The sequence below is a fragment of the Fistularia commersonii genome, chromosome 15 (genome assembly GCF_037954325.1).
Source record: "Fistularia commersonii isolate RoL2024-O1a breed Wild chromosome 15, RoL_Fcom_v1.0, whole genome shotgun sequence".
In the NCBI taxonomy this organism is placed as follows: Eukaryota; Metazoa; Chordata; class Actinopteri; order Syngnathiformes; family Fistulariidae; genus Fistularia; species Fistularia commersonii.
In genome coordinates this window covers 3,461,373-3,480,604 of record NC_141298.1, presented here as the reverse complement: position 1 = coordinate 3,480,604, position 19,232 = coordinate 3,461,373, and the positions used below count along the sequence as shown (strand labels likewise).

Sequence of the window (19,232 nt, the reverse complement as noted above, 5' to 3'; positions counted from 1 at the left end):
TCAAATCAAGGCAATCATGCAATTAAGTAATCATGCTACAGTGCTTATAATGTATGTGATATATGACAGTTATCTAAATTAGATGAAATAACTTACATGTAACAACTGGTTACACTTTAATATGAAGTCCATATTGTTTATCTGTTCAGAAACAAACCTTCTAGGGGAGGGGTGGTTATTTTGGCTGGTGTGCCACATTTCTAAATTCATTTTTATGCGTGGCGCCACTAGTCATCATGTAAATTGAACAAAATGAAAATTGCCATTTAAATATTGAAATTTTAGGGCATTTTATTTCAACTTTATTTCAACAATAATGATCATATAAATGTACCGACATTATTTTGTGTGTAATCATACAAAATTAAACAAAAGGAAAAAAATTGGATTTTTTTAAAATTCAAATTGATTGAAAATACATATTAAAATATTCAAGTAAGATAGTTTGGCGGGCCAGATAAAAAAGCAAAATGAGCCTGATCCTGCTCGTGGGCCGTAAAATGCCCAGGTCTGTTCTAGGGAATACATTATGTCGATATAAATATATATGTTTTTCAAATTGATAATGCAAATCGGAGCCATAATTGATTCAAAAGGCAATAACAAGGTAATCCTTTTTTGTTGCAGTTGGAGGATCGCTAATTGATAACTAATTTGGAAAATAAGTACATAAAATGAATTAGTATTTTCTTTTGAATCAACCACATATTATTTTAAATATATCTCAACTAACCTAGAAAATCTTAATTAACCTAGAAAAAATCTAAAACAAATCAAATTATGACCAAAGTATTATCAAATTATCAAATCCCTGTTTAAATACATCTATTTTTTCAAATAAGCATGGCTGTTCGATAAAAGGTTGCGTATGTTATACTCTGCATGGCATCATATGCTGTAACAACGTGGGGGGGCTTATATAACCATGATGTGTACCATAAAATGGTATAATAGTTACAGTCTATTTAAAGAAGAATAACATGCACAAATTTAATGTGGAATTCAAGAATTTATATCTGTTTTGCATATTAAGGTTCTTGTACTTTCCTGTATCTCTAGTGATTATATCGGTAAATTACACATTTATCAGGCACATTACTGGGGACGTTTGTCATGAACTGGTCGAGTTTAAACACTTCTTTGCATAGCCAGTCAGATACATTCAAATTTCAGTGAATACTTCAGGATAAAGCCACAGGGGCAGTCATTAAATGATCTGAATGGGTGACAACACTGCTATTGCTCAATGTGTCTGCAAAGGCTCTCCGTCATCCAGGTCAACGTCCATCCTTGTAAGATCCTGTCATGGAAACTAGAAGTTTTTTCTCTCCTTGATGGTGCTTCATCTCTTATCAGAAAGGCTTCTTGAAGAGACCTCACAGAAGCTACAACTGCTGCTGTGACTGTTACGATGGCTTCTGCTATAAATTGTTTATTTTAGTATTTTTTTTGACAATTGCATTGAATATTAGTCTCAAATGAGATATCTGAACAACTGTGATTTCTTTCAACATTTTTATTATTCAAAAATTGTAAATTTTGTATATATATGTATATATATACATATATGTATATATATGTATATATATATACACACACATATATATATATATACATAGATATTATATATATGTTTTTTTTACAGTGTAAAAGGTCACAATTTAAACTCGAGTGGGGAAACATGGAACACAAATAATATATATATATATATAAAAATATTTGAATAAGAGAAGCCACATCCATACAAAATTGTTCACAAGAAAAGCAACAACAAATCATATGATTATGTTGGAAAAACAGGTTTATAAAAACTCAAATGAGGGTTGATGCAAAATACACAATAGCATGAGAAAGAGAATACATAGCGACATAACATGGGGATTTATTATAACTACTTTTTTTCTTTTGTTTTTGCTGATTTTTTTAGTAAAATGACAAGTAATGATTGTTAATCCATAGTGGAAAATAAACATTGATTGAAAACACTCCAACAGTACACAGCCAGAAAATAGACAGCAGTGATGCAAGATATGAACAAAAGGATAAATATTTATATATATATATATTTATATATATATATGCATTTTTTCATATTTTAAACATTTACATTTATACAATTGTCTTTTTTTCTTTTATTATATGAGGATAGCGTAATAGCTCTTGCGATGCAACATTAACATTTTCAGGATCCTTGAGTTTTTTTGCTTTTTTCCCCAGACACCATGGCCCAAAAAATAGTATCATGAAAAGGAATTAGGGAATTAAAATATTTTAATCTTTTCATTGAATCATAGTTTTTAAATTACTTACATTGTTTTAAAACCTTTGTTTTTTATTAAATTAGATAAGAAAAAAATGCTTGTTTTATTTTCTTGTCAATTTAAATTATTTTTGTTAAGTTTGTCTCCGTCAACTGTCTTGCTCATTTTCTGAGAATATGCATAAGTAAATCTTACAATCTTTTTTTAGTTCAGTTCATGCTTACTTTTTCTCACTGATGTGATTCAACGGCTGCTTCAGTGATCATCAGAAAAGAAAAATGTTGTAAATGTAAAGTGCTGCTACTAAAATTTGCTAGCTGGAGCTCTTATTCATCTCTGCTTCAGTTAAATTTTCTTTTCTTTTAAAAAATAGAGATTCGAGGGGGGCAAAAGTTTTGTACCTGCAGTGGGATGTTCCATTCTCTCCGTATGGAAATTAAATATTATTGCTACAACGATTAATAACAAGGGATGGCACTTATCCTTAAATTAACTGTATATGCTCTGTTTTAGTTAGTCAATTAAAACAGTGCAGATCCAATAAAAATTAGGAGCACAACCTAAAAAAACTTTTTTCAAGTTAATGATTTTACCTTTCAATTTCTTTTTGGTCTTGTTTAACTCCTGAGAATGCAATGATCTCTGCAGCAAAACACATTTTATTTTTGTCACAGAGTTTTCCCTTCCTCACCCCCATCCATTTTTTTCTTTATGTAAAATAAACATTGCAAAATATGCTCAACACCTGCTTCTCTGAACGTCTCCAGAGACCACTGCGTGCTTCAACGTCACGTAAAACTTTGTGTGCTTGGAGTGGCAACACAAAGAAATGGAAATGACAGACTGGGCATTGTGGAAATACAAATAATTATCAATTGTGAGAGACATATAGACTGGACCAACTGAAAGGTGAAATAACATAGGCTTGTAAAGTAAAGTGAGAACATTTTTACACCTGCATTGCTTAACTTGGTGGAATTGAACTCTTGGTAAGAAAGTCTTTCTGTTTTCGCTTTCCGTCCCAGGTGTAAACATGATTGGCACTCTTCCATTTCACTGAGGTGAAATGAAACAGGCATTGTTTGCTTCCACGTAACTAGATTTGGGGAGGGGGGGAGTGGAACCTCTAGGGCTTTTCTGCAAGAATACAGAGCTTCCTTATTATTCTTTGGGGGTTCCTCGGAATCAAGGTGGCTTCAAGTAAAGAACCAATTTGAATTGATTTACTTTCAACAGGAATTCTTAATGATCTTTCAAACAATCTCCCAAACTTTCCCAATGGATCCATTAGTTTTAACAGTACTAAATTCTCAGAGGAGTTGTCAGTGCTCAATCCCTGATCTTTTCATCTTCAGCCAACTGACAAGCATTCAAATGGACAATTCTGTCAGTTATTTTGGCTTGAATGGCCCAATTTATGACCGTAGTTAGAGAGAGATACAATATCTGCTGCGATATGTGATAACCTTAGCTAGTACCACCCAAAATCCCCACAAGAAGTGAAAAAAAAAATTTTTTGATACAGAGTCATTGTAAAAATCAAATGACACAAACCAAAATAACTTTTAACAAAGAATAAAAAGACAGTTTACAGATTATTTGTTTTCTGTGCTAATTAATTGGAAAAAAAAAATATTTTCCTGTTTTTGCCATGTTCTATAGTGTTTTAGTTATTTTGCTAATTGTTTTATTTCTCTTGTTTTACTAGATTTCTGTAATTTAAAAGAAGCCATATTAACACGCAAATAATTACTCTTCAACTGTGGGTTGAAGGCTCATATCACTGATTCTGTGTCAGATTATTGTTGTGTTTTCATGCTGCTGGAGTAATATTACTAACATAGCTTTTGTTGATGAACCTGATGCACATCAGCATGATGCCCCTGCAATGAGTTCCTAAAATCATGCCTGTTCTTGCCTGTTTGCTGGCGCTGACTTTATATCGCGATTGTGTTGGGCTTAAATAGCAAAGGAAAAAAAAAAAACAAAAAAACTTAATACGCTGGATTGTACAAAGTCTGCAAAGACACTAAAGGTGGCATTTATACTCAGAATGGCAAATTCTGAGCTTCTCATGGACATTGCAATTAACAAAAATTCGAATACGACACCCAGCAGAAGGTTCTTGTACAGGATCAAGTGAAATGATTCTTGGTGTCATTCAGAGCTACACAGTGGAAATGTCAAGAGGAGAAAGTAGTGCAGCAGAACGACATGTAGCCTGGCCAGTGATCAAAGGACTTCATGTCCTGATGATGGTATCCCGCAGCACGGAGGCAGCCCGGCATGTCTTCATGTTTCTTTGATACTAGACACTGAAGGATGTGAGGAACAAGTCAAACCTTGCTTTTTGACACTGCACGAGTAAATAAATAAACACACAAAAACACACCAGATGTGTTCCGATGACAGAACGAACTTGAAAATGCATTTTGTGCCGTGCCATTGGACCTTTTCTCATGTATTTTTCAGATTTGAATGAGAAAAGCAAGCACAGACTTTTGACAGGGTTTCAGTGAGAAAGAAAATAAAAAAAAAAGAGGGGTCTATTTCCAGTCTTCACAAATTGCTCTGGATGGCATGTGGTAAAACAATCCCAGAGAGGTGATGCAGAATGACTTTTTTTTTTTCAATGTAAACATCTCAACTTGGGCTCATACTGTATTTATCACGCGATGACACATGCGAACGTGTCTGTGGTTAGAAATGTATAATGTAAAGCAACCAATTGTAAGAACACAAATACAATCAGCCGAATTAAGATTTGACTTTTCCACAAAAATAAGGTTTTATACTGATATTTTGAAAGGGTGTTAAGAGACACTTTCAAATTATAAAATTAATATATGAAACTGTTCACATTAAATAATATCCTTTTGCATTTTTAGATGTTTTTTATGTTGTGTATTTATATTTTTTTATCTAATCTTCCAGATATGTCTCTTGATTCTACAGCCCTCTCTGGACCTTCTTCTGCAGGGGCGTCGTGGTGCAGGAGGTAGAGCAGTCTTGGGAACCAAACATTCCTGGTTTGATTCCCAGCTCTTCCTAGTGTGTTGACATTTTGCTGAGCAAGACACCGAACCCCTGGTGCTCATGGACGGCAGCCAACTGCTCATGGTTCATCCATGATGAGAGAATAAATTTCCCCATGAGGGATTAAAAAAGTATTATTATTATCTAACACACTCCTCACTTTAGCTACTCAATTCATGGGTTGTTTAGAAGAATGATTGAATGAATAAATAAATAGGTGCAGCAGCAGCAGAAATGTCTGGGACATTTGGTAACATGACGGCATTAGACAGAGAGGGAAACCTGTCTAAAAGATTATGATAATGAAGAGGATAATGGCAATGATGATATTAATAACCATTTCTGTTATTATGGTTGCTGTTATCTAAAATAGAGAAAAATGGGTAAAGAGGATTTTTGGTTTGGAAAGAAATAAAACCTGAACACATCATGGTTTGATGTATAGAGTAACTTTTAATGTAGTACATTAAAAGACAGGCAAACTTTCCCTGTGTGTGCAAAATCCTCATCTGGTTTCTGGTGCCCTTTTCTGTCTTATTTGAGCACAAAGATGTGTTACTACTCCAGCCAAGCCAGCATAGATGATATTAACATGTTATCATCATGTTAGATGATGATGTTGCATCAGAAATGCATCAGTTTATCTACAGTCATCTGACAAAAACATATGCTTGATGGCCTCTGGAAATTTTATTTTTAGATTTTTAGCCAAGTAAGTTTGGGGATATATGTATACTGCTCAAAAAAATAAAGGGAACACTTGAACAACACAATGTAACTCCAAGTCAATCACACTTCTGTGTCCACTCATAGTGTCCACTCAGGAAGCAACACAGATTCATTTTGACTTGTTTTAAGGACATTACATCATAGTTGGATCAGCCTGGAGTTTGTTTTTACACTTTAATTTTGAGTGTGATTCCTAATCCAGACCTTCATGGTTGATACAATTGATTTCCATTGATCATTTTTGTGTGATTTTGTTGTCAGCACATTCAACTGTGTAAAGGGCAAAGTATTTCATAAGAATATTTCATTCATTTAGATCTAAGATGTGTTTTTTAAGTGTTCCCTTTATTTTTTTTAGCAGTGTATATACATATATATGGCCAAAGCACTGAAGACTGCGTTGTGTGTGTGTGTGTGTGTGTGTACTGCATATACCCAGTCGTTAGTGCTTCGGCCACACAGCTCGAAGGACCCTGGTTCGATTCCAAGAAGGGGACGTGTCTGTGTAGAGTCTGCATGTTCTCCCATGTCTGCGTGGGTTTCCTCCAGGTTCTCCAGTTTCCTCCCACATTCCAAAAACATGCAGCAGGTAAATTTGGGAAAATTGCCCAGAGTGAGTGAACGTTGTCTGTCTTTGTATGTGGCCCTGTGATTGTCTGCCACACCTCTTGCCCAATGACAGCTGGAATGTTTGTATTTATGTATGTTTTAATTAGACTCAAAGGCTTGGTACTGCGAGGATGGAAATTATACAATATAACTTTTATAGATACTTTTATATATATATATATATGTACACACACAGACAGCAATATATTGTGAAAAATCATATAAAATCTAAGTATGATAAGCACTTGAAAAATCTATGGTACTCACTTGAAGAGTATTTCATTATCATATTAGCATTAGTTAAAATGCACTGAGCATTATTTTTCAGTGTGTTGAAATCATCTTTAAATGTTGTTAAGTTAAATGCAATAAATTATTAAAATGAAATTGAATGCAAAGCATGTCAAAATTTTGTAAATTGTTGACAAATTAGGTTGAAATTGAAAGCCAACCCCTTCCCTGAAAACCACTACCAACAACAACGAAAAAAAAACTAATTCTTGCTGACCTCGGGCTGCTCTAGTGTGCCTTAAGAGGTAATACTAAAAGATGCACTTCATGATTTGGTGGCGGAATGATTGAATCATAAATGAATGATGAATAATGAATAACAATGATTGTATGGCTGTAATAAATCAAAAAACATGTTAATTAGTGGGAAACACAAATGAAAACTTTTAAGATCTTCAAAAGTTTTCATTCTCTCATCATTAAATATCTAGTAATATATCTAGTAGTATATCATGATTGCTTTCCTCCATGATAAAAAAAAAAAAAACAAAACATCTTAATTCTTTCATTACTTCATTCATTGTCTATACCATTTATCCTGCACTCAGTGGGGCTAGGACTAACCCTAGCTGTAATTAAAATCAGAAAATTAAAATTATAAAAATATATGATACCAGTAATTGTCATTTTATTTCAGAATTAAAAAAAGCTTTCAAATTCTATTACTGGTTGGTATTTTCTTTAACTAAAAAAGTCTTGTTAACAGATCAATTCATTGAGTTACACTGAATTACAATGAGTTAATGAACTTTTCACCTCACTGATTGTTTTCAATTTTATTGATATACTGGAATTAATCAAAATAACTAAATTTAATACTTTATCTCTGTTTTCATGGCTACAACCACGAGCGGGATTAGTAGGTCAGCTCAACAGAAACCATTTCTGTGCTTGAATAACCATCCAATCTACAAAACTGGTCAATATTTTACACATATTGCCAAAATGAAACAGACAAATGAAGAATCAGTTTGCTTTTCCCATATTTTGTCAAACCAAATGGTCTAAATGCTTTGAGGTGGCAGCAACAACAAAACATGACACCGTTTCACAAACAACTTATGAAAAGACATTTCATTGAGAGACATGAGACATGACAAGATGTAACCCAGGTGTTCATCCTTTTGGCCTCCCGCAGTCAACAAGGCTTTGGCACACAGAAGCCTTCAACTGAGTGTCGGAGCCTGGCGAGGATCCACAATAAGTGCATAGATGTAGGATCAGAGGCAACCTGTATTTTATCATAAGTATTTTTCTTTGAATACAAGAAGCTGCAATTGACAAAAGGAGCTAGATTAGACAACAGAGAGCAACAGACCAGACACACACAAAGAAGGGGGTCAACGCTCCACTCTGGTTAGTTGGATTGGACGGTGAAAAGCGTGGACGTCCAATGGGTCTGCCACACGGCGGACTCCACGTCATGTGACCTCAGCGAAGGTGATGTGATTCTACAAGACAGTCAGAGGTGCGAAAACAGATTGCTGTTAGATGTTCTTTCAGGATACAGCTTTCAGATTTATAAAAATGCACTATATAAATACATACATATATATATAGTGTATATACATAAATAACAAATAAATATATGTGTGTTTTATATATAATACATATTTATATTATATATAAATAAATACAAACATATATTAAAACAGACAAATAAAGAATACATTTGAATGATAAGGAAATGTGAAAAGGTAAGAAAAAAATCCCACTGTTTGTAAAAATTAAATTATTTTTTAGGGCCGTTGGATTGTTGCGCAGCTTGATTGCCCCTGAGAAACCGGGGGGGGGGACTTATGATCAGGTTGTGGATGAGCTACATGAACCCACTTCTCCCCAAAACCCATCGTGATCGCAGAAAGATTTTGTGTCCATAAACGTCATCAAGCAGAGGGCGAGTCAATTGCACAATTCATTGAGGATTTAAAGAAATTGTCTGATCATTGAGGAATTTGGGGCTCACCTGCAAGATGCATTTAGGGACAGGTTGGTCTACAGCCTCAGTAGCAAGTCCATACTAAAGTGGCTATAAACAGAGGCCTCACTTATCAGAAAGCAGTGTAATCGCCATATCTATTAAGACAGTGGCAAGGGAGTCCCAGCAGCTTAGTAGCTCCCTGAAGATGAATGCAGTTTCCTTCTCATCCACGCTGGGGAGGAAATGCACCAGATGTGGTAAGACAAACCATTCTGAAAGTGACTGCTTTTACAAGTACCAGAGTTGCCACCGCTGTGGTAAGAAAGGTAACATCTCATGCGCATGCAGAGAGCAAGCCAAGAAATAAAGCTGTGACCACAATGTGGAAGAGGAAAGACAACAAATGGAGGGAAAATTCAAAGACACAAGTAAATAAGCTTGCCACTAATGATAAGCCAAGTGACACAGGTACCACTGATTCTGATAAAGATGTTGCCCTGCACAAGGCAGACATAGCCAATAGAAGAGCATAGAGAGCAAACGTTGCATAGGGGGATGACCGAGCCTCTGCAGTAATCTGGGTAAGGCCAAAAGCTGAGGGACAAACAACCAAGATGGAACTAGACACGGGTGCAGCAGTGCCCCTCAGAGAAGCTGTATAATGCATAATTTAGCCACATTCGTCGCCACCGCACCAATATCCTGCAGAAAACCTACACTTGCAAAGCCATCGCCCCAGTGGGGGTGGTGACAGTTAGGGTACAGATGAATAAAAAAAAAGTGCAATGCTCCCCTTGTATGGTGAGGTAACACCCCCCCTCTATTTGGCTGTGAGTGGTTGAGAAGTGTGAACTGAAGAGCAATAGCATCAACCAAATCCATTCATCACATGCGGAAAGATGACACCTTGGGAATAGTTCTAGACAGGCACACTGAGGTGTTCAAAGATGAACTTGGTACTTTAAAGGACTTTGAGGTAGCGCTGACTCTCAAGCCAAATCATCAGCCAAAGCTCTGTCAGATGTGGGTAGTCTCTTATACGCTCAGGCCCAAGGTGGAGGAAGAGCTGGAGCAACTACAGCTGGAAGTGATTTCCCCTGTGCAGTTCAGGGAAAGGGCCACCCCCATCATGCCAATCACAAAGAAATGGGGGGATGTACTCATTTACAGGGACTTCAAAGTGACCATCAACCACGCACTCTCTGCAAATATTATCCTCTCCCCAGGATAGAAGTTATGTTTTCCTTGCTATCTGGGGGGCAGCGCTACAGCAAACTGGATTTCTTGCATGCATACGTGCAAGTGCTAGCTCAGAAGACCTCACACAAATACCTCACCATCACAACACAAAAAGGACTGTTCTGTAACAACCAACTGCTTTTTGGCATCAGTCCGCACCCTCCATCTTCCAGCCGGCAAATCATAGATCAGGAGCTTTAGGGGCTTCCCAATGTGCACTCTTTTCTGGATGACATCCTTACAATGGGACATAGTGATTCTAATCACCTGAAAAACGGTACTGAGCTGCTTGGGAAAATTTGGCCTCAGTGTGCAGCAAGAAAAATGTGAGTTTTTCAGAGACTCTCTGGAGAACCTAGGGCATATAATCGATGCCACAGGCCTCCACATATCCTCAGAAAAGCGCCACGCTATCGCCCCAGCCCCAACCATTTTAGGCCAGCTATGCTCTTTCCTGGGTCTAATAAACTATTATGGTAGGTTTGTCCCAAACATGGCAACTGCACTCAGTCTCCTGGATGCATTATTATATAAGGAAGTGCAATGGAAATGGACCCAGGAGTGTATAAAAGCACTGCAAAAGAACAGCTTCTCTCAGATAGAGTGCTCACTCATTATGGCCCCAAATTCCCACTCAGGCTGGCATGCAGGGCCTTGTCATACGGCGTGGGCACAGGTGATTTCCTATGTTATGCCTGGTGGTCTAGAGAAGCCAATAGCGTTCACATCCAGAACCTTAAGCAAAGCGGAACAAAACTATGCTCAGATTGAACGGGGGGCATATGCAAGTTTTGTATGACCACCATTTCACCCTGCTTACGGACCACAGGCCACTGGCAGCCACGGTGAGGGCTGCCATCTATGGCAGCTGCCAGGCTTCAGTGGTAGGCCCTCATACTCGAAGCCCACCATTATACAATTTAGTATAGGAGTGCAGCAGAACATGGAAATGCAGACGGCCTTTCTCAACTGCCCCTGCAGGTAGTTCACAAGGAAAACCTGGGTTCAGTGGATAGGGTGCTGATACATTACCTGGACACTCTGCCAGTGTGCAGCTCGGACATTCGCAAAGAGACAAGGTATGACCCAGTGCTCACTCAAGTGACAGACAGGGTACTCTCGGGTCAGTTCAGCGTGACTCAAGAGCGCAACAATGCTCTGACACCCTTTTACTCACAGAGAGATTAGCTCACCATGGTGCAGGGAATGCCTTCTCTGGGGTAACCGGGTGATTGTGCTCCCAAGACTGAGGCCACAATTGCTGAAAGAGCTGCATGCAGAGAACCCTGGGGTAGTGAAAATGAAAGTTATCACCCTGAGTTATAGCTGGTGGCCGGGGATTTATGCTCTGATTGAACAGCAGGCTATAGTTTGAGATTCGTGTCAGCGCAACCAGAAGGCTCCCAGTCTCTCCCCAGTGCACTCTTGGCCATGGCCAGGATCTCAGTGGCAGGGAATACAAGTGTATTTTGCAGGTCCTTTCGGGGGGTATATGTTTCTGGTGGTAGTTGATGCCCACTTGAAGTAGCCGGAAGTACAGTTAATGGATTCCACAATGACCGTTAAGACCATTCAGGCTCTTACGAGTTTGTTCAGCCATCACAGATAACCTGACGTGTTGGCCAGCGATAACGGCCCCCAATTCACTTCAAGTGATTTTGCAACTTAAATCGAATGGAGTGAAGCACATGCGCTCCACACCATTTCCCCCAGTCAAATGGACAAGCGGAACGTTTTGTGTAAACGCCGAAGTGCTTGTTGAAAGCGTCCAGGGAGTCCACCACAATCATAGCGCAACACAGACTGGATTCACCCCTGCTCAGCTACAGATGCCCCACATGCCACAATTAATGAGTCCCCGGCCTCCGCTGTCGGCTCCATATCCACGCTGACCCTCTCAAGCCAAGTGTGGCAGCGGTGGTGGATCAGGCTTGGGCAGATAAGCAAGGACAAAAACTTTGCAGTGGGAGATTCTGTTCCGGCTCGTCATTATAGGCGGGGGGAAAATAAGTGAGTGCCAAGTGTGGTAGTGTTGCAGTCGGGGCCAATGGGTGTGGGCTCAGGAGTACTCTGGAAACATCACACTGATCAGTTGTGTCCCAGTAAGCTGAGAATGCTCGTATCCCAAGATACACAACACAACAACCAGCAGCACTCAGTCAACCTGTTACAGTCCCCATGATAGAGCCACTGACAGCTGCCCAAGTGTGGGGACTGCAGTTCCCCCAGAAAGATAATCCGGTCACCCAAAAGGAGGTAGCCTCTTCAGAACCAGCTGACATGTCAGTCTAGGCCGTTCCTCCTCCAGAAACAATGAAGAGGTGCCATTACGGGTTACCAAACCCCCTGACCGTATAACCTTTTAAGAGGCTTGAGGTACGGGCCATCGCCCAATAATCCCCCTACAAACTCGAGGTGGGGAGCAGTTAGCCTCAGCCCAGTGGTGTTGACAGTTCATTTAATTGCCTCTTGGCTTAGTCAGTTTATTCTTTGTTGTTTGTAAAAAAATGTAAAAAAAGTGGGGCGGTTGATTTGGGGTTTATCGTTATAAGATATTTGGTATGGTTCTGTTTGAACACCTAGTTAAGATACAACAGAGTTGGGAGACTGTATTCTTAATAAGTGGGGAGGAGATGGGATGTATTGTGTTGAGTTTGTCTGCTGTGGTCATTTTCCCTGGGTGCCGCCTGGGGGCGATCATGTATATTTGTGCTGCGGTTGAGGCCATATCGTCCATCTTCCTCTCTGGTGCGTCAATAAAATACTTCCGGTTTGGCAACACGATATAACAGTTGATGTATTTAAAAACACTCACTCTGGGAACATAATTAATTACAATCTGAAAATTTCCAAAAATCAACACAATCCGGGATTGGACAATTTGACTATAACCACATAGTAGATAATAGTATAACTAAGTGAAAAGGCACACTTCATCAAGGCTCATTTGTATGTTGGGTTATTGGGGCCACACCATGGGAATATTAACATATTAAAAATCCACTATATATCACTTTTAAGGTTAAAATAAAACATTGTAAGACACAATTTGACGCATGTTACTCTGTTTGTTCATCATGTGTTCTTTCAGTTCCATGCTTCAATTATAATTTCATGATTTTACACCTGGGTTTCAATAATTTAATTTGTTAATATTTATAATGTCCAATGTCAGCGTTATATATTGGTCTTCCTAACTCCAACCAATGGACATTTAGGGTTTTTCGCATTACATAAATTGGGAGATTTTCATTTTAAGTAATTTCCTCTTCAAAGGTCTGTTCCCACCAGACAATTCCAAGTACATTAGATGTTTTATCTCACTTTGGAAAAAGAAGCAAAAATGTATTTTTCTATAATACAAATTAAGTCCCGCAGGCTGTGGAGATTTCCAAGCAAATGATTGGCCTGGGTGTTAAGTAGCTCTACATTCATCATCCCTGCCAAAAAGGATGAACTGACTACATATTTAGAGTTACAAAATATCCAAGATTCAACAGCAGCAGGAAGCACACACGGCTTTAAGAGAGAGGGATTTTATTTTACTTAAAAGCATTATATAGTGGTGCTGGTAATCTCTTTTCGTCATCACCCATTACATAGCATTTATTGGGAGATCTATCTTCCAAAGGATACCTAGAGATGCCACAATAATTCTTTGCCAAGAACGCTAATGTGTTGTATCCTCACAGTAATCTGGAGTTTGACAAAATAATCTGATTAGGGCATTGATTTGTCATTCTGGGATGACACAGTCAGATCTATTCCAGGCAGGATGGATTCAGGGACATTATGGGAACATATCCTCTAATGCAGCCTCTTTTGAGGTCAGCCACTGAGCTGTATTCGACATGCCAGCATTGGATTTGACGAAAGATAAAAAAATTTTGATTTCTCTTTTACTTTGATTGGAGAAACAAAGGAACTATTGCTGTGAACTTAATAAAGAGCCAATCACATGAGCTCCCATTAGGGAAAATACACTGCGAAAACTAATCTGTATAAAATCAGTAAGTTTAAGCCATTATGGAATACATAATATAGTTTGTAGTTTGACAAAATAATCTGATTGGAACCTCGACTTGTTTTGGATTTCAGGCATAAGATTTTTAGTCTGTGAAAATATATGACACGTGGAAGGGACATGAAGTTATATCATTCAACTCGTGATTGAAAGGTTTCCTCCTGAGATGGCATTTTGATGACTGTTACTTGTCCCGCTCCAGGCATGTTTGTGCTATTTTAGAGCTGGCAATGCTCCAGCAAGCATTTCCTACCCGAGATGAGTTCAAGATTTTTAGCATTTGTCAGACACCCAAGGACTGGCAGAAAAATAATAAAAGGTGTATGGTGATATGAGTGATGTGATGATAAAAAGATACAAATCTATCAAAACTCTCAACAATATTATACTACTTTTAAATCACTGTTTTTGATCAATAAAGTTTTCAGTTAATAATTATGATGAGAAAATAGAATAAAAGTAATTATCCCTTGAAAGAAAGAAAGATATGACAAGAAAAGAAAAAGACAATGAAGTAAAAATCTTGGAGAAAACCCTGGAGGAGAGAAAAAAAAAGAACTCTAAAATGTGTCCGGTAACCTCCAATGACGCAGAATTTTTTTTTAAATTTGCAAAACAACAAAAAATACACTTCATCAAAAATAAATTAACTATAATCAAATAAAAATCCTTATCAACGAAAGTGGGGAGAGGGTAGCAAGGAAAGTTGGAAGTCACTTGTCAAAACCAGTGTAATTTTGAGTTTATGAGCAGAAAATGAACCCCTAGTTCTGTTGTGCACATGAAACGTGCAAAATCAGACATTTCACTCACAGAGATGAAGAGGAAAATCACTTCAATCTTCACTTCAATCAGACATGCAAGCTCTTCTGTTATTGACACAAATTTCAAAGAACACAAGTGAAATAACCATAATTGTGATTTTATGAAAGTGGGTAATGTGCTGAAATTACAACAATGTAAATGTAACATGTCTAGATCCTTTTTAATGATGCAAAATGCGAACCAGACAAAGAGGATGTTTGATCTTGCTAATATTACTTTCTTGCAACTCCTACTGATGAGATCAAGATAGCAACCGGTGCGCAACGCCAGGCTCAGCATCTCTTCAGACTTTGCAAAATAGCAGTATTATTTCTACCTTGTTCGGGTCTGTTCGTTCAGAACCATTTCTCTCAAACATCCTACACCCTACAACAGCTTTTGGACATCGGATTAAAAACATCTGACAGTTTTATTAGCCACTTTCGTCTCATCCCTGAGTTAAGAAGATCTCCTGACACATCGAAGGCTACCAAGCTGAGCGGAAGCACTCGCCTGCAGCGCGGAGACCGTAAACAAAGGCAGGGTAAGCGTGGAGGACTGAGAGCCAAGCTACACTGAGCACCACACCGGCCACTCCTTCCCCACTTTGGCGAACAAAATGGAGTTATGAATTTGGATTACCAAAAACAGAAAAATCATGGACTGTAATGTCATGGTATTCACTGAAACATGGCTAAATGACGGAATAACCGAAACTGCGATCGAACTTATCGGGCACAACAATCTCCAAGTGGATAGAACTGCATACGACTGTGGCAAGACAAGGGGCAGAGGTTTGTGTATGTCAGTAGGGCTTGGTGGACGAACTCTGTCACTGTTGGTAGACACTGCTCAGCTAGCCTGGAGTTTCTCTTGCTTAGATGTAGACCATATCATCTACCGAGGGAGTTTACTTCCACAATAATAACAGCTGGTTATATACCGATGGATACCGACACCATGCTTTCTATGGCCGAATTTCACACAACCATCAACAAACAACAAACTGCACAACCAGAGGCTGCATTTACTGTAGCAAGTGACCTCAACCACTTCAACCTTAGGACAGTACTTCCTAAATCTCAACAACATGTCATCTGCCACACCAGAGGGGACAAAACCCTTGACCATGTCTACACTAATATCCCTGGAGCCTACAAGGCGAGACCCCATCTCCACCTGGGTAAGTCTGATGATCTTTCTTTGTATATAACCCCTAAGTACTCACCAATCATCAACCACGTGAAACCAACGATGAAGACCATTAAGGTATGGCCAACAGGGCTAGATTCTGTACTCCAAGACAGGTTTGAAGACACAGACTGCAATATGTCTGCGTCTCAGGCTACCAGTGGCTCTCACATAGACATTGACTCTTACATCCAATCAGTAGTGGAGCATATCAACGTCACAATTGACAGCGTCACAACAGCGAAACAAATTACCACATACCCCAATGGATGAACAGGGAAGTGCGGCTCCTACTGAAGGTACTCAATAAGGCTTTCAGATCAGGTGATGCACTGGCCTACAGCACATCTAGGACAGACCTGAAGAGGGGCATCAAGAAGGTGAAGCTGAAGGTGTAGGAACACTTTGTAAACTGATCCCCAACATATATGGGAGGGCATCCAGGCCATCACAGATTTCAAGAGCAACAACACCTCATCAATTACCATTGATGTGTCCTTCCTCAACAAGGTGGATCACTTTTATGCTTGTTTCAATAAGGAGGCTATTAAGATCAAGCCCTTTGCTGACCACCAGCTACTTACGCTCTCACTCACAGACATACAGAACGCACTGAGCCATATCGACACACGCAAGGCTGCTGGTCCTGTGTGCTCAGAGCTTGTGCTGAGCAGCTTTCATGAGTCTTCACGGACATCTTAAACACGTCTCTGGCCCAAGCAGTACTACCGGCAAAACCACCTCTATAATACCAAAACAATCCTCTCCAAAATGCTTGAATGACTACCGCACAGTGGCAGAAACTCCCATGGTGTATGATGAGCCCCTTCATCTACTTCCTCTTCACCCATGACTGCAGACCAATGTTTGAATCCAACTCCATCATATAGTTTGCAGATGACGTGACAGTGGTTGGACTCATTAGTGAGTCTGAATACAGGGCAGAGGTAAGACACCTCACTGCATGGTGTGCAGACAACAACCTGCTTCTCAACACCAGTACAACCAAAGAGATCATTGTGGACTACAGGAAGGAGAAAGACGATACCCATGCCCACCTCCACATCAATGGCATGGAGGTGGAACAAGTCTCCAGCTTCAAATTCCTGGGGATCCACATCTCTGTGAACCTGTCCTAGCGACTAACACCTCCAACCTGATTAAGAAGGCCCATTAGTATCTCTTTTTTCTGAAGACACTGGAAAAGAACCATCTGTCTGCTGACATCCTGGCTAACTTTTACCGCTGTGCGATAGAGAGCATCCTGTCCAACTGTGTGACAGTTTGGTATGGGAATTGCTCTGATGCTGATCGCAAGGTACTACAGTGGGTGGGGAAAAATGCCCAGGCACTCAACTTCCTGCTATGGAGGATGTCTATAAGAAGAGAAGCCTGCGCAGAGAGCAGAGACTCCTCTCATCCAGCCAAAAGACTCTTTCAGCTTCTCCCCTCCCAGAGGCGTTTCAGGAGCCTGCAGACCAAAATCAGCAGGTTCAAGAATAGCTTCTTCCCCACAGCGGTCACTTTACTGAACTCTGTCTATAGGTGATCTTCACCACCCGCCTATCCTCACCAGAACCTGTTCACTGCGCTCCTCTCAGCTCTGTAGCAATCTGCATTTCTCATAGCTGTTTAACTGGTTATACCATATTCTCTTCAATAGCATCCGGCAGCTGCTCACCTGGTGACACTATTTATACCTGTATATTCTATAAAATTCTGTATATTCTGTATAATTGTATAGATAAGATAAGATAAGATAAGAACAACTTTATTTGTCCTTTTATTTATCTATTTATTGTTTATTTGCTTTATTTAGTATTAACTTTATGACATCTTGATATTATCCATTCTGTAGATTTCTATAAGACATCAGCATATATACAGTTCCATCTGTATATTCCCATCTGTTAATCATACTAAACACTACCCATTTTTACATAATCTGCACATACCAATTATCGACCATGGTTGCACTAGCTGTTTATATTCTGCTCATACTTTATCCACCTCTATTTGTATCTGCTGTAAAAAAAATGCATTCATTCTGCTAATACTGCATTTATCTGTAAATATCTCACACTCTTCATATGGACTTCTGCTTTTTGCACTTCTGTTTAGATGCTATCTGTATTTCGTTATTCTATATCCTTACATTTGTTATGCCAATAGAGTTGAATCTAATCTAATCTAATCTAATCTAATCTAATCTAAACGTCTGTATGACGGACATAATCCAGTCAAGGGAATCAAACACACCTGAAGAAAACATATATATGTATCTAAACTTTGAATGTAAGGATAAATAAAATAAATCTAATATTAATAACACCGCTAATGATTTCAACAGGTGCTATATTTGCATTTCTTTTAGAATCCACAGCTGCTCTGCATACTGCATTATTCAGCATACAAAGTCCTTACTGTACAGGTTTGGTTGCCTGGGTTTGCATCAGTTAGCCAATATGCATTACAATAGCATGTGCGGCAGTTCATTCCCTGCACTGCTTCTCAAGAGAGACAGTGACTATTTGACAATTAGATCATCTCAAAGGAAGCAGCTGTGTGTTTTCTGTTCCCTACGGAAGTCTTGTCAGACTCACTTGTATTCTAAGAAATTCCAACATAGTCCAACTCTGTCAAAACTCAGTTCCCTCGTCTTGCCAAAACCTGTTCCCTTGCATTTCAAACATCACTACACCTGTCAATCATGTTTCTGTCTGGGTTATTTCACCAAATCATCATGTCCGTTGAAAATGTCAATATTAGAGTTATATGTCTTTTATGTTGTAAAGTACAGATATGATTTCATCATTTATGAATAGGGGGCATGCAATTCTGACATCACAGCTCTCTGGAATGAAAAGTTATTTAAAACCAAGTACAAATTTTAATGCCCAGAAAATCAAAATCATAATTTTCGAGACACTAACCTTGAGCAAAAAACTTGAGCAAAAAATGTAAAAAACAGATGGTTGGTAGGAAAGGAGGGAACATTCAGACTGTATAATAAACAGCAGAAATCTATGTTTACATTCCAGTCAGTAAGGGGTACCAGAATGATACTAGTTACTATCTACAACCTTATATTTGCAGGGTTGAGCTGGCAGCTGGTGTTACCGTCAAC

General features: G+C 38.8%; 1 protein-coding gene across 2 annotated transcripts in view; it reads right to left on the bottom strand.

The window, feature by feature from the left end:
- Positions 1-1,501: 1,501 nt before the first annotated feature.
- Positions 1,502-19,232, bottom strand: part of LOC147226255 (phospholipid phosphatase-related protein type 5-like) — a 120,737-nt gene continuing 103,006 nt past the window's right edge. For both annotated transcript variants that reach the window (XM_086160824.1, XM_086160825.1), the window contains one exon: positions 1,502-8,377. In XM_086160824.1, the coding sequence (XP_086016950.1) occupies positions 8,348-8,377 (30 nt within the window). In that variant the 3' untranslated portion in view covers positions 1,502-8,347. The remainder of the gene's footprint in view (positions 8,378-19,232) is intronic.